Source organism: Dendrobates tinctorius, unplaced genomic scaffold, assembly GCF_039654945.1.
Source record: "Dendrobates tinctorius isolate UK_male_01 unplaced genomic scaffold, ASM3965494v1 ptg000060l, whole genome shotgun sequence".
Lineage (NCBI taxonomy): Eukaryota > Metazoa > Chordata > Amphibia > Anura > Dendrobatidae > Dendrobates > Dendrobates tinctorius.
The window spans coordinates 56,027,884-56,041,380 of record NW_027361728.1 but is presented as its reverse complement, the minus strand read 5'-3'; the positions used below and the strand labels follow the sequence as shown (position 1 = coordinate 56,041,380).

Sequence of the window (13,497 nt, the reverse complement as noted above, 5' to 3'; positions counted from 1 at the left end):
TTGTTCATTCTGCGTCCCAAAAATCGGAATAAAAAGCGATCAAAAAATGTCACGTGCCCGAAAATGGTACCAATAAAAACGTCAACTTGTCCCGCAAAAAATAAGACCTCACATGACTTGGTGGGTCAAAATACGGAAAAATTAGAGCTCTCAATATGTGGTGTTGCAAAAACTATTTTTACAATAAAAAGCATCTTTTAGCGTGTGACAGCCGCCAAACATAAAAACCGCCATAAATAGTAAATCAAACCCCCCATTATCACCCCCTTAGTTAGGGAAAAATAATAAAATTAAAAGAAAGTATTTATTTCCATTTTTCCATTAGGGTTAGGGCTAGGGTTAGGGCTGTGTTGGGGTTCAGGTTGGAGTTAGACTTGGGGGTTTCCACTGTTTGGGCACATCAGGGGCTCTCCAAATGCAACATGGCGTCTGATCTCAATTCCAGCCAATTCTGAGTTGAAAAAGTCAAATGGTGCTCCTTCCCTTCCAAGCTCTGCCATGCGCCCAAACAGTGTTTTACCCCCACATGTAGGGTATCAGCCTACTCAGGTCAAATTGCAAAACAATTTTTGGGGTCCAATTTCTCCTGTTACCCTTAGGAAAATAAAAAATTGGGGGCAAAAATATCATTTTTGTGGAAAAAAATGATTTTTTTATTTTCACGCCCGGGCGTTATAAACTTCTGTGAAGCACTTGGGGGTTCAAAGTGCTCACCACACATCTAGATAAGTTCCGTGGGGGGGCCTAGTGTTGAAAACATGGTCACTTGTGGGGAGTTTCAATAGTTTAGGTACATCAGGGGCTCTCCAAACCCACATGACACCCGCAGACCATTCCATCAAAGTCTGCATTCCAAAATGTCACTGCTTCCCTTCCGAGCCCCGACGTGTGTCCATACAGTAGTTTTCTGCCACATATGGGGTGTCAGCGTACTCATGACAAATTGGACAACAACTTTTGGGGTCCAATTTCTCCTGTTACCCTTGGGAAAATAAAAAAATTGGGGACTAATTGATCATGCTTGTGGAAAAAATACGATTTTTTTATTTTCATGCCCGGGCATTATAAACTTCTGTGAAGCCCATGGGGGTTCAAAGTGCTCACCACACATCTAGATAAGTTCCTTAGGGGGTCTAGTTTCCAAAATGGGGTCATTTGTGGGGGTTTCCACTGTTTAGGTACATTAGGGGCTCTCCAAAGGCAACATGACACCCGCAGACCATTCCATCAAAGTCTGCATTCCAAAACGTCACTACTTCCCTTCCGAGCCCTGACGTGTGTCCATACAGTAGTTTTCTCCCACATATGGGGTGTCAGCGTACTCATGACAAATTGGACAACAACTTTTGGGGTCCAATTTTTCCTGTTACCCTTGGGAAAATGAAAAAATTGGGGACTAATTGATCATGTTTGTGGAAAAAATACGATTTTTTTACTTTCATGCCCGAGCATTATAAACTTCTGTGAAGCCCTTGGGGGTTCAAAGTGCTCACCACACATCTAGATAAGTTCCTTAGGGGGTCTCGTTTCCAAAATGGGGTCATTTGTGGGGGGTTTCCACTGTTTAGGTACATTAGGGGCTCTCCAAAGGCAACATGACACCCGCAGAACATTCCCTCAAAGTCTGCATTCCAAAACGTCACTACTTCCCTTCCGAGCCCCGACGTGTGTCCATACAGTAGTTTTCTCCCACATATGGGGCGTCAGCGTACTCAGGACAAATTGGACAACAACTTTTGGGGTTCAATTTCTCCTGTTACCCTTGGGAAAATAAAGAAATGGTGACTAAAAGATCATGTTTGTGGAAAAAATACGAATTTTTTATTTTCACGCACGGGCGTTATAAACTTCTGTGAAGCCCTTGGGGGGTTCAAAGTTCTCACCACACATCTAGATAAGTTCCTTAGGGGGTCTAGTTTCCAAAATGGTGTCATTTGTGGGGGGTTTCCACTGTTTTGGTACATCAGGGGTTTTCCAATCGCGACATGATGTCCGATCTCAATTCCAGCCAAAAACGTCAAATGGCGCTGCTTCCCTTCCGAGCTCTGCCATGCGCCCAAATAGTTGTTTACCCCCACATGTGGGGTACCAGCGTACTTAAGACAAATTTCACAATAACTTTTAGGGTCCTGTTACCCTTGGAAAAATAAAAATTGGGGGTGAAAAGATCATTTTTGTGGAAAAAATATGATTTTTTAATTGTACCGCTGTACGTTATAAACTTCTGTAAAGCCCTTGTGGGTTCAAAGTTCTCACCACATATCTAGATAAGTTCCTTGGGGGGGTCTAGTTTCCAAAATGGGGTCACTTGTAGGGGGTTTCCACTGTTTAGGTACATCAGGGACTCTCCAAACGTGACATGGCGTCCGATTTGAATTCCAGCCAATTTTGCATTGAAAAAGTCAAACGGCGCTCCTTCCATTCTGAGCTCTGCCATGCGCCGAAACAGTCGTTCCCCCCCACATATCAGGTATCAGCGTACTCAGGACAAATTGCACAATAACTTTTGCAGTCCAATTTCTCCTGTTACCCTTGGTAAAATAAAAAAATTGAACCTGAAGTATTTTTTTTGTGAAAAAAAGTTAGATGTTCATTTTTTTCAAAATATTCAAAAAAATTCCTGTGACGCACCTAAAGGGTTAATAAACTTCTTGAATGTGGTTTTGAGCACCTTAAGGGGTGCAGTTTTTAGAATGGTGTCACTTTTGGGTATTTTCTATCATATAGACCCCTCAAAGTGACCTCAAATGTGATGTGGTCCTAAAAATAAAATGGTGTTGTAAAAATGAGAAATCGCTGGTCAACTTTTAACCCTTATAACTTCCTAACAAAAAAAAATTTTGGTTCCAAAATTGTGCTGATGTAAAGTAAACATGTGGAAAATGTTAGTTATCAAGTTTTTTGTGTGCTGTATCTCTGTGATTTAAGGGCATAAAAATTCAAAGTTGGAAAATTGCGAAATTTTCAAAATTTTCGCCAAATTTCCGTTTTTCTCACAAATAAATGCAAGTTATTTGAATGAAATTTTACCACTATCATGAAGTACAATATGTCACGAGAAAACAATGTCAGAATCACCGGGATCCATGAAAGCATTCCAGAGTTATGACCTCATAAAGGTACAGTGGTCAGAATTGTAAAAATTGGCCCGGTCATGAACGTGCAAACCACCCTTGGGGGTGAAGGGGTTAAAATTGTACATAAAGAGTTAAATAAAAAATACACACAAACAAAATTAGCATGAAACGCTATATCTGTTTATTTTTCAAAAGAAAAAATTAAAAAAAAAATTGCATGGGCTCCAGTGCAATTTTCAGAACCAGCAGAGGGAAAGTCGACGGCTGAGAGCTGATGTTAATATTCTGGGAAGGAGCCAATAGCCATAAAGGTACCCAGGCTATTAATATCAGCTCACAGATGTTTGCTTAGCCTTTACTGGCTAGTTTACAGGGGAACCACGGAAAAAAATTGATATGAGGCCCCCTATAAAAGCAAAGGCTAGGCAGCTGTGGGCTGATATTAATAGCCTGGGAAGTGGTCATGTATATTGGCACCCCCCCAGCCTAAAAACATCAGCTCTCAGCCACCCCAGAAATAGCACATCCTATAGATGCGCCAATTCTGGCACTTAGTCTCTCTGTTCCCACTTGCCCTGTGGCAAGTGGGGTAATACTTGTGGTTTTGATGTCACCTTTGTATTGTCCGGTGACATCAAACCTACGGCTTAGTAATGATGAAGTGTCAATAAGACCTATCCATTACTAATCCTATAGTTATATGGTACATAAAGACAAAGCCATAATAAAGTCATTTAATTGAAATAATCACAGAGACGCCTTTATTGAATCTTAATTAACCATACTTACTGCATCGCCTAATCCCCGAATCCCTCGATCTCCTGCCACAAAAATAAAATAATAAACCAACACAAATACTCCCTGTCTGACGTAGTCCATTTACCAAGTGTCCCACAACGATCTCACATGTAGAACAGTCACATCAGAACAGTCACGCAGCAGTGCCACAAGTGACAGCGCGAACTCCAGTGAACTCTCACGGTGGCGCAGTGATACACTGCGGGAGGGTCACCTCCTGTCAGTGTATCACTGGAGTCCGGGTAGAGCGGTCACATCTCTCAATGTGACTGTTCTTCACGTGAGATCATCGTGGGACACTTGTTATTAAATGGACTACGGCAGAAAGTTAAGTATATGTTGGTTTATTATTTTATTTTTGTTGCAGGAGATCGAGGGCGTAGAGGATTAGGTATTTTGTGAGTATGAATTTTTTTTGTTTTAAAATTGAACAATGTGTTTATAATTAATTACTTTGCTGTTCTCCTGATATTAAAAAAAAATCCTTATGAAAATGAGCACGACCATATTTTTAACTCAAAACTGAAAATTAAGATTAAACAACAACCACAAGATGGATTTCATCAACCAAGGTATCATTTTAATCATTACAACAGCACCAACTTGACACTGTGTGTAGGTTACTGTACGCAATACTGCTGACAAGTTCCCTTTAACCCCTTAACCCCCGCAGCTTTTATCGGTTTTGCTTTTTCGTTTTTCGCTCCCCTCCTTCCCAGAGCCATAACTTTTTTATTTTTCCGTCAATATTGCCATGTGAGGGCTTATTTTTTGTGGGACAAGTTGTAGTTTTGAACGACACCATTGGTTTTACCATGTCGTGTACTAGAAAACAGGAAAAAATTCCAAATGCGGTGAAATTGCAAAAATAGTGCAATCCCATACTTGTTTTTTTGTTTGGCCTTTTTACTAGGTTCACTAAATGCTAAAACTGACCTGCCATTATGATTCTCCAGATCACTGTGAGTTCATAGACACCAAACATGTCTAGGTTCTTTTTTATCTGAGTAGTGAAAAAAATTCCAAACTTGACAAAAAAAAAATTGTGCCATGCTCCGATACCCATAGCGTCTCCATTTTTCATGATCTCGGGTTGGGTGAGGGCTTATTTTTGCGTGCTGTGCTTATGTTTTTAATTATACCATTTTGGTGCAGATACAATCTTTTGATCACTCATTATTGCATTTTAATGCAATGTCGCAAAAAAAAATGTTGTGGCGACCAAAAAAAGTAATTCTGTCGTTTTGACTTTTTTTTCCCTACGCCGTTCAGCGATCAGGTTAATCCTTTTTTTTATTGATCGGGCGATACCAAATATGTGTATGCTTGATTTTATTTTTATTGTTTTATTTTGAATGGGGCAAAAGGGGGGGTGATTTGAACTTATATATATATATTTTTTTTATATTTTTAAACACATTTTGTTTTACTTTTGGCATGCTTCAATAGTCTCCATAGGAGACTAGAAGCTGCCACAACTCGATCGGCTCTGCTACATAGAGGCAATGGTCAGATCTCCTCTATATAGAATTGCTCACTTGCTATGAGCGCCAACCACTGGGTGGTGCTCACAGCAATCTGGCACTGACAACCATAGAGGTCTCCAGGAGACCTCAGGTTGTCATGTCGACATATCGGTGACCCGCGATCACGTGATGCGGGTCACCAGTGGGTGTATTTCCGGCACGATTGCCGGAAGAGCTTGTTAAATGCTGCTGTCAGAGTTGGACAGCGGCATTTAACTGGTTCATAGCTGTGGGTGGATCGCAATTCCATCCGCGGCTATTGCCGGCACATATCAGGCGTTCAAAACAGCTGACATGTCCCGGGAAAGATGTGGGCTCACTGCCGGAGCCCACATCAAAGGGAGGGAGTCAGACATCAGCGTAAATACACGCCCAATGTCAGAAAGGGGTTAAATAAATGAAGAAAAAGTAACTTGGGGTCCCCTCTATTTTTGTAACCAGCCAAGGTAAAGCAGACAGCTGGAGGCTTACATTATAATGGAAAAACTAAATATACCATCCCTCAGCCACTCCAGAATTGGCGCATCCATTAGATGCGCCAATTCTGGCACTTCACCTCAGCTCTTCCTGATTGATTTGGTGCGGTGGCAATTGGGGTAATGTTTTTGGAGTTGAAGTCAGCATCTGGTGATGACATCAAGCCTTGATGTTTGTAATATAGAGACATTTGTCAGACACCCCCCATTACTAACCTAGTCGTAAAAAGAAATAAACACAAACTCAAACAAATCTTTAAAGAAAAAAACTCTACTTTCCTTCGCTCACCAATTTATTAAAGAAAAAAAGAAAAAACTCCCATGCTGGTCCGCCGTAGTCCATGGATTCCCAAGCTGTCCAAAACCTATGGAACCTTGTTCAGAGTGCAAAGTTGGAAAGGTCTAGTAGCAGCCACTGTCTCTGCACTCCGCGTTATCCGGCGGCTGTGATGAGCAGTGATGACAGTAAAGTTACCGCAGTTCTCAGGGTGACACAGAGGGCAGTGTGAGACCCCGAATGTTGAGCGGTGACATCACTGCTCATCATTTTGGCTCTAGTTCTCACTGCTCATCATTGCAGCTCTCACACTGCCGTCTGTGTGACACGATGGCTATGAACTGTGGTAACCTTAATGATGTAACTGCATATCACAGCCGATGGGTCTCGTGGAGCGCAGTGTGAGACCCGACAGTGACTGCTGCTCCAGTCTATGGATCTTTGTTTACTAAAAGACTGAGACAGGGATCGTTGCCTCCATGTGGACTATGGCGGACAGGTGTTTTGTTTTTTTTGTTTTTTTTTAAATTGGTGAAAAAAGGAATTTGCTGGAGAGTGTTTTTTTCAAATAAAGGTTTGATTTTTTTTCTGTGTTTATTTCTTTTTACTTCTCTCCATTACTAACCCCTGGGCTTGATGTCATAGCCAGCTATGGCCATCAAACCAAAACCCCATTACTCTGATTGCCATGATACAAGGGCAATTGGGAAGAGCCAAGGCTAAGCGCCAGAACTGGCACATCTAATGTGATGCGTCAATTCAGAGGCGGCTGAGGGTTGGTATTTTTAGGCTGGGAAAGGCCAAATAACCATAGACCTTCTCAGCCTATTAATATCAGCTTAGCAAAGGCAAAGCAGGCAAGTCTCTGGTTATCTGGCCCTTCCCAGCCCAACAATATCAGTCCCCAGCTGTCTGCCTGCTAAAAATGAAGGGGTAACCCCACGTCATTTATTTAATACATTAAAGAATCTGTCAGCTGATTTTTTTTTAAACTATAGTAATAATATCCTGAAATAGGGCTTTGGCAGCCCTTTTGGAGTATGTAACGTTCATTGCTTTCACTTCGCCGGTTTTCTTGCTGTCAGCCTCAGAAGAGTGAGAGCCGCGCACTGAGCAGTTAATCAGATGTACATTAAAAATGAATATTCACTGTTCCCCACGCCCACGTTTCGACACCGGGTCAGTGACATTAAAAATTTCAAGCCCCAAGAGGTGGGAGGGAGGACAGTGTGCCGAGCATCAAGTCACTGGGTCTTATATAGCCTCCATGATGCGATGTGGCTTGCCAATCACAGTGATGCCAGTAGGTAACATGGCTATGGGATTACTATGGCAGGCAATCCCTATGGTAGGTTTAGTAGCTGTCTAACAGCCACGAAACATGACGGTGACTCAATCATTTTCTTGAGCACCACGAGATACTTGGCCGAGTAATGAGCGTGCCCGAGGACCCTGATATTCGATTAAGTATCGAGCAATGCCGAGCATGGTTGCTCATCACTATCTACAACATATTAAAATGTGTTTAAACGTTTAATTATTCTAAAGTTAAACTTAAACCATGCTGTACCACTAGAAGTAGGTAGGAAAGCAAGTAGATAAAAGCAAAGCATAATAAAAAAATATATAGGAAACGCAAATTCAAAGTATCTGCCTATAAACTGAACTGTCATTGTTGTGACCATTTAAATAGCATTGTATTAATGAATACCAGCAATATTTTACAATATTGCATAGTGCAAGTTATCTTAGAAAGCTACAGTACATTTTCTTTGTACCTACTCTGTCTTGGGGTATCAATGCTCCGATGGGATAAATATTTTTGAATATTTTTATATTGTTTAGTAAGCAAAGTAATTTAAAAAAAATTGTTATAATTAGAAATAATGAAACTCAACTAAACAAAAATAAAATTACATTCAAATAAGAAAAATATGGATTTATTAGAGAAAAAAACTATACATTGGTGACACTGGTGATATTATTTCTTAATGAAAATTAAACTTAAATAAAACAATGCACAGTGTAAAGGAAAGCAGCATATGCTATCGCCTATCTAAAATACTGATTGTAAGTATTACAGTGGACTGCGACAGTGCCATGTACATAACACTCTACACACATCTGAATGGCTTTTCATTTATGTACTTGAGTATACATAGCACCAACTAGAGGCAGCAATTTAAATAATTTGTCGATAGCTGCCCATTTTAATACGAAAGGTCACATATTTCCCAAATTTTGGCCCTTAATACTGTGAGGCCTCTTGTTCTTGCAGTGTGTAAGTAGGTACACACTCATAGTCTTGTATCACAGATGCATTGCATTCTTGTGCATGTCCCGATGAAAAATAATACTTAGCTCTCGTTAAGGCTCTTTTTGGCAGCATGATGAATATGCCGCTGTGACAGCTTTCACATTTAAGGTGCATTACGTTAATTTTCCATGAGCTGTAGAAAGACATTCATACTTTACGTGAAGTTTTAAGTGTTACATTCTGTTTGGTGAACCTTACAGCTTCTTCTTTAGATCTCTTCACAAATTCAGTCACTTTGTTGAAACCTTCAGCTAGTCCCTGCCCAGTGATGGCACAACATGGCTGGACATACCAATCGCGGTCACAGCAATACTTCTTCATGTTAAATTTTCTAGTAATTTCATCAGCGTTCAGAGCTCCGGGCAGGTCTTGCTTATTGGCCAGGACCACCACTGGCACATTCTTGATCAGCTCATTCTGGAGGACTTGCTGAAATTGTTTCTTTGATTCATCCAAAGTACGTTTGTTGGTGCTGTCCACCACGTAGACCAGTCCATCTGTGTTTTCAAAGTAGTAGCACCAAAAAGATCTCAGCTTCTCCTGTCCTCCAACATCCCATATAGTGAGCTGCAGGTGCTTTTCCGTCTGAATCATCTCCACATTAAATCCTACTGTTGGGATAGTGGAAAAGGGCTCCTTAAACTTGACTCTATACAGGACAGTAGATTTCCCTGCTGCGTCCAAGCCAAGTAGCAGGATTCGGGCTTGTTTAGCCTTTGAGTGAAAAGAACCAGATAAGCCCATGTCCTGTATTTACAAAAAGTATAGGTGAAAAAGTGGAGAATATGTTTAGCATGGTGAACTCTAGCAGTGGCAGCCTTGTACTTATAGGCTCTCTTATCAGTAAGTAGAAAGGTGTATTGTTTATGAAGGTTTAATGTCCGTTGCTTGTCACAAAGGTGGAACTGTCACGAGTAATAAAGCATAATCGATAAAGGAATCAAAGTTCAAAGTATGTGAGAATGCAACGATGTATGAAAATTATAGTGATATAAGCAGGCAAGGTTACTTTGCAACTGCGTTAAAAAAATCATGCTTCTGGCTGCTGCAGCTCCTGCCAGGAGTGGTCAATATATGGGACCTATGTCAGGGGATTGACAGCTTTCTTATCAATTTTGCAAAAAAAGAATACAGCACTGTGTATAAACCAAGATGTATGCAAACAGTATATATGAAATTTATAAAATGAATGCACTTAGTGCACAAATTGGCAAGCCTGTCTATGATGGAACATTAAGTATCTTCATTTTATAAGTATATTCTATATAGCACTAATGCAGCCTAAGTTTCACATATTCAGTGTTTGCATACATCTTAGCGCTTCCAGAATGCTGCTGTATGCTTTTGTTTGTATACTTATGCAGTCCGAGCTTGTTTGTATACTTATGCAGTCCGAGCAGCTTGTACCTGTTCAAACGTGCTTCGTTCTGTTAGAAGTTGCTGGTGAGTTTTTTGATTCTTCTCAATCTTAGACACTTCAGACATGACATGGATGGAAGCACATATGGTCCCTCCGAATCCACACAACAGAGCCATAGGCAGTCTGCTGGCAGCCATATACAGTAGTGTCTCCATATGGCATCGTATTATAGAATTAGCCACTCATAGAAGCAATATTTCATCAATTATCCCCTTAGTGACCACCAATGTGACTTAAAACTGACCTAGGATATCAGTGAATAGTATCCCCTGATGCGTGAAAATGCAGCAGCTGTCAGCTGTACACTATAGCTGACCTCCTGCTGCATCAGTCACCATCAGTGTTGTCACCTACCCTGGTCATTTAACACCTTAAATGCTGTTGTCAATAATGACTATTGCATCTTGGTGGTTAACAAGAGTGTCGGAGAGCCCTCTTTAAACACATCGGCACCCTGAGATCACGATTGATCATGGTTGCCATGCTAGAGATGAGTGACTTTGCCTTTTTTCGGGTTGAGTCGGGTTTCATGAAACCCGACTTTCGCAAAAGTCGGGTCGAACGAAATCGGCCGATTATCGTGAAAAGTCGAAGGCCGACTGAAACACGAAACCCAATGCAAGTCAATGGGGAAGAAAAGTGAGTGGAGGACAGGAAACACACCTACACACACCCATTTTAATGCCAAAAACATCAATTCTTATTACTTAAGCTTTTCAACCTTAATTTACTTTATAATAATAGTTAGGCATTGAAAACTGGGGGTTAATTGGCTAAAGTTGTAGGGGGGGTAGGGCTGGCTCCATATTTTCGTGGGCCCAGGGCCAAAGAGTGTCAATGGGCTCCTTTAACACATGCCACAATTCATGATCCTCTGATACGGCAGAGAAATAGCGGTATAGTACAATGAAAAATACTTCACTTCTTACATCACATGACTGATATCCATTTTAAATTCTCCAATAGCTCCAAAAACGGACAGTATATTACTCCATACAGTATTATGGCCACCACATAGTGCACTATACAGAGTAATGAGGCCCATATATTTCTCCATACAGAATCATTGGTCCCATATAATGTTCAATACAGTATATGATGTGCTCCACATAATGCTACAGTATATGTTGGTCCCCATGGATGAAGCTCCACTGTCTTGTGGGCCCAAATAGTGCTCCATATATAATGGGCCCCATTTCTAATGCTCCAGTGTATAATGGGCCCTGTAAATGCTGCTGCAGTGTCTGATGTCCACCTTTGGAATGCTCTAGTGTATGGTGGGCCCCATATATCATCCTCCAGAGTATAGTGCTCCCCAAAAATTGCTCCCAACCTTTAAAACAATTAAATAAGTCTCCTCGCTAGGGAATCCCTGTACTAGTCTGGACTCCTCGTCGTCCCCATCTTCCATCTCTCTGCACTTGGACTGTTTAGGCAGAGGTTGTACAGACATGATGTCATCGCTCTCTCTGACCAGAATGTCACTGTCAGGAAACGCGGAAGAAGGTAAGTATTTCAACTTTGCAAGTGCTGTGACCCTGAGCAAGCAGGGGGGGCCCACTCGTTGGCGACAGCACTGGCACAGGGCCCCTCATAGTACGGTGGTGTGTCTGACGGCGGATGGGCCCTCCCACCGGCAGAGACACTTTGCCAGTGTCGTCGCCCATGAGTATGCCTCCCCCACCTGCTCAAGGAACCTGCACTTACATCTGCATCTTCCTCTTTGTCACCGTGTAAGGTGGTATAGTATGCGGGAAGGGGAACCTGAGTTTCATCAGGGTCAGGTTCTGGCTGTGTAGAGTGGGAGGGGAATGTAGTGGTCTGGGTCAATATACCAACAGAATCATCTAGCAGTGGCTGGACATCAGTGCACTTGTGGCGCCCCCAGGAGTACGGCCGCCACAGTGGCATTATCTTCCTCCTAGGGAGTGTGATGTCATGCTTGGGAGCAACGAAGGATCTCTCTAGCGGTTAAACCAACACACAACACAGTTCCCACTCCAGGCCAGCAGGCAGAGCTCTGAACCTGATTGCTGAGGAGCTGCTCTCTGTGGTCAGGAGGAGGGAATTTAGGGCAGGCTGTGAAAGGAAGGGGAAGTGTGTGGATGTGAGAAGGGGAGCTGGAGGATGAGCAGAGTTAAAGCTCACTCCTAGCTGGAGCGCATGGTCTGGATTCCGGTCTCCGAGTTTGTAGGGACACTGACGGTCCTGCAGCAGAAACTGGAGGAAGTAGCAGCTGTAAATGCTCTGTTCCCAACTAAGGCTGGGAGGCCCCAGCAGCGACTTGTGTGAGCCAGAAGGAAAAGGCTACGGCTGCCTGCCATACGAGAAAGTTTCAAAAGAGAGTCAACAGGGGGAATTTCAGTGAACGCAGTACTGCGAGTACCTCAGATAAGCGCTAGAATGGAGGCCACACTACCTATCTGCAGAGAGAGAATTCCTAATTTGCTTCCAGGCTGACCAACTCCTTCTCCATCTGTACTCTGGGTCCTGTACGGCACTTACCGAGTACAGGTAAAGGAACTGCACGACTGTGTCTGTCATCTTTCTCCTGCGCCTGGCGCACGGTTCTGCTACATCCTGCACTGCACACCATCTACCAATTCTTTCATCTGCCCTGCGACTACGGCCCTACCTGTGCAAGGCTTTATTCATCTTAGCTGCACCACAACATCTGTCCCAGAGAAGCGACACTGCAGCGCTGGTCAATCTGATCAGAAACCACAGGTGGCGTCACGTATCATTCACCTATAAATGTTATTCACCCCTTTGCCTGGACGCCCATGCCCACGGACCGGGTCACCACCACCGTGACACATCCCTCTGAGACACTGGCCCGATACCAATTAACCCCACTGCCCTGGCTCGCCGTGATTGCTGAGCAGGGCCCAGAGCGGTCAGAGCGAAATGGGAGACCGCTGAATGTACGGCTCTGGATTCCTGCTGTGCAGAGCCAGAAATCCAGAGCCGTACATTCAGCAGTCTCCCATTCCGCTCGGACACCCCTGGGCTCTGCTCAGTAATCACGGCGAGCCGGGCGTGCTGCTCAGACTCGTTCTGTGAGCCTGGATGTTGCTGCCACCTCTGGTGCAGCAATGGTAGCGCAACCTGCCCTGCAGGGAACCGCTCCAGAGGCCAAGTCCTCATGCCGTGCTACTGGGCATGCCCGTAACGTGACCTCTCACTGGAGAGCAGGGGTCACATGCTCAGGTCCTGCATCGGATCTGATTGGTCCTTTCCAGGGTACTGGAAGGTCCTGGAAATGCATGGCTACAAAATGCCTGCATGGCGGCTCGGCCATGCGCTAGTGTAGACTAAGATTGCTATGTGTGAATGGTGATGGATGCATGTTCTGGTGACTGACTTATTATGAAACCCCTTTCCTCTTATAATACAAATGGTGACAGAGTGTTGGTACATAGTCAACCCCAGATAGTGGCAAGGTCTGCGCCACTGTGCACACCGCACGTAGCACTAGCGTCCGACGGTGCCCGGCTCCTCCGGCACCGCCGTTCAGTGGCTATCCTTACCGCCGCTCTGCAGTAGCAGTATCTATTGTCGTTTGAGACTGCAACGCCACCCGCTGGTTATCCTGTGAGGCTAACA

General features: G+C 43.3%; 1 protein-coding gene across 1 annotated transcript; it reads right to left on the bottom strand.

Annotated features, from left to right (window-relative positions):
- Nucleotides 1-8,078: 8,078 nt before the first annotated feature.
- ARL14 (ARF like GTPase 14) lies at nucleotides 8,079-9,295 on the bottom strand. Its single transcript, XM_073579133.1, has one exon. It carries the CDS (start codon nucleotides 9,213-9,215, stop codon nucleotides 8,619-8,621), a length of 597 nt encoding a protein of 198 aa, XP_073435234.1. The 5' UTR covers nucleotides 9,216-9,295; the 3' UTR covers nucleotides 8,079-8,618.
- Between the last annotated feature and the right edge of the window lie 4,202 nt (nucleotides 9,296-13,497).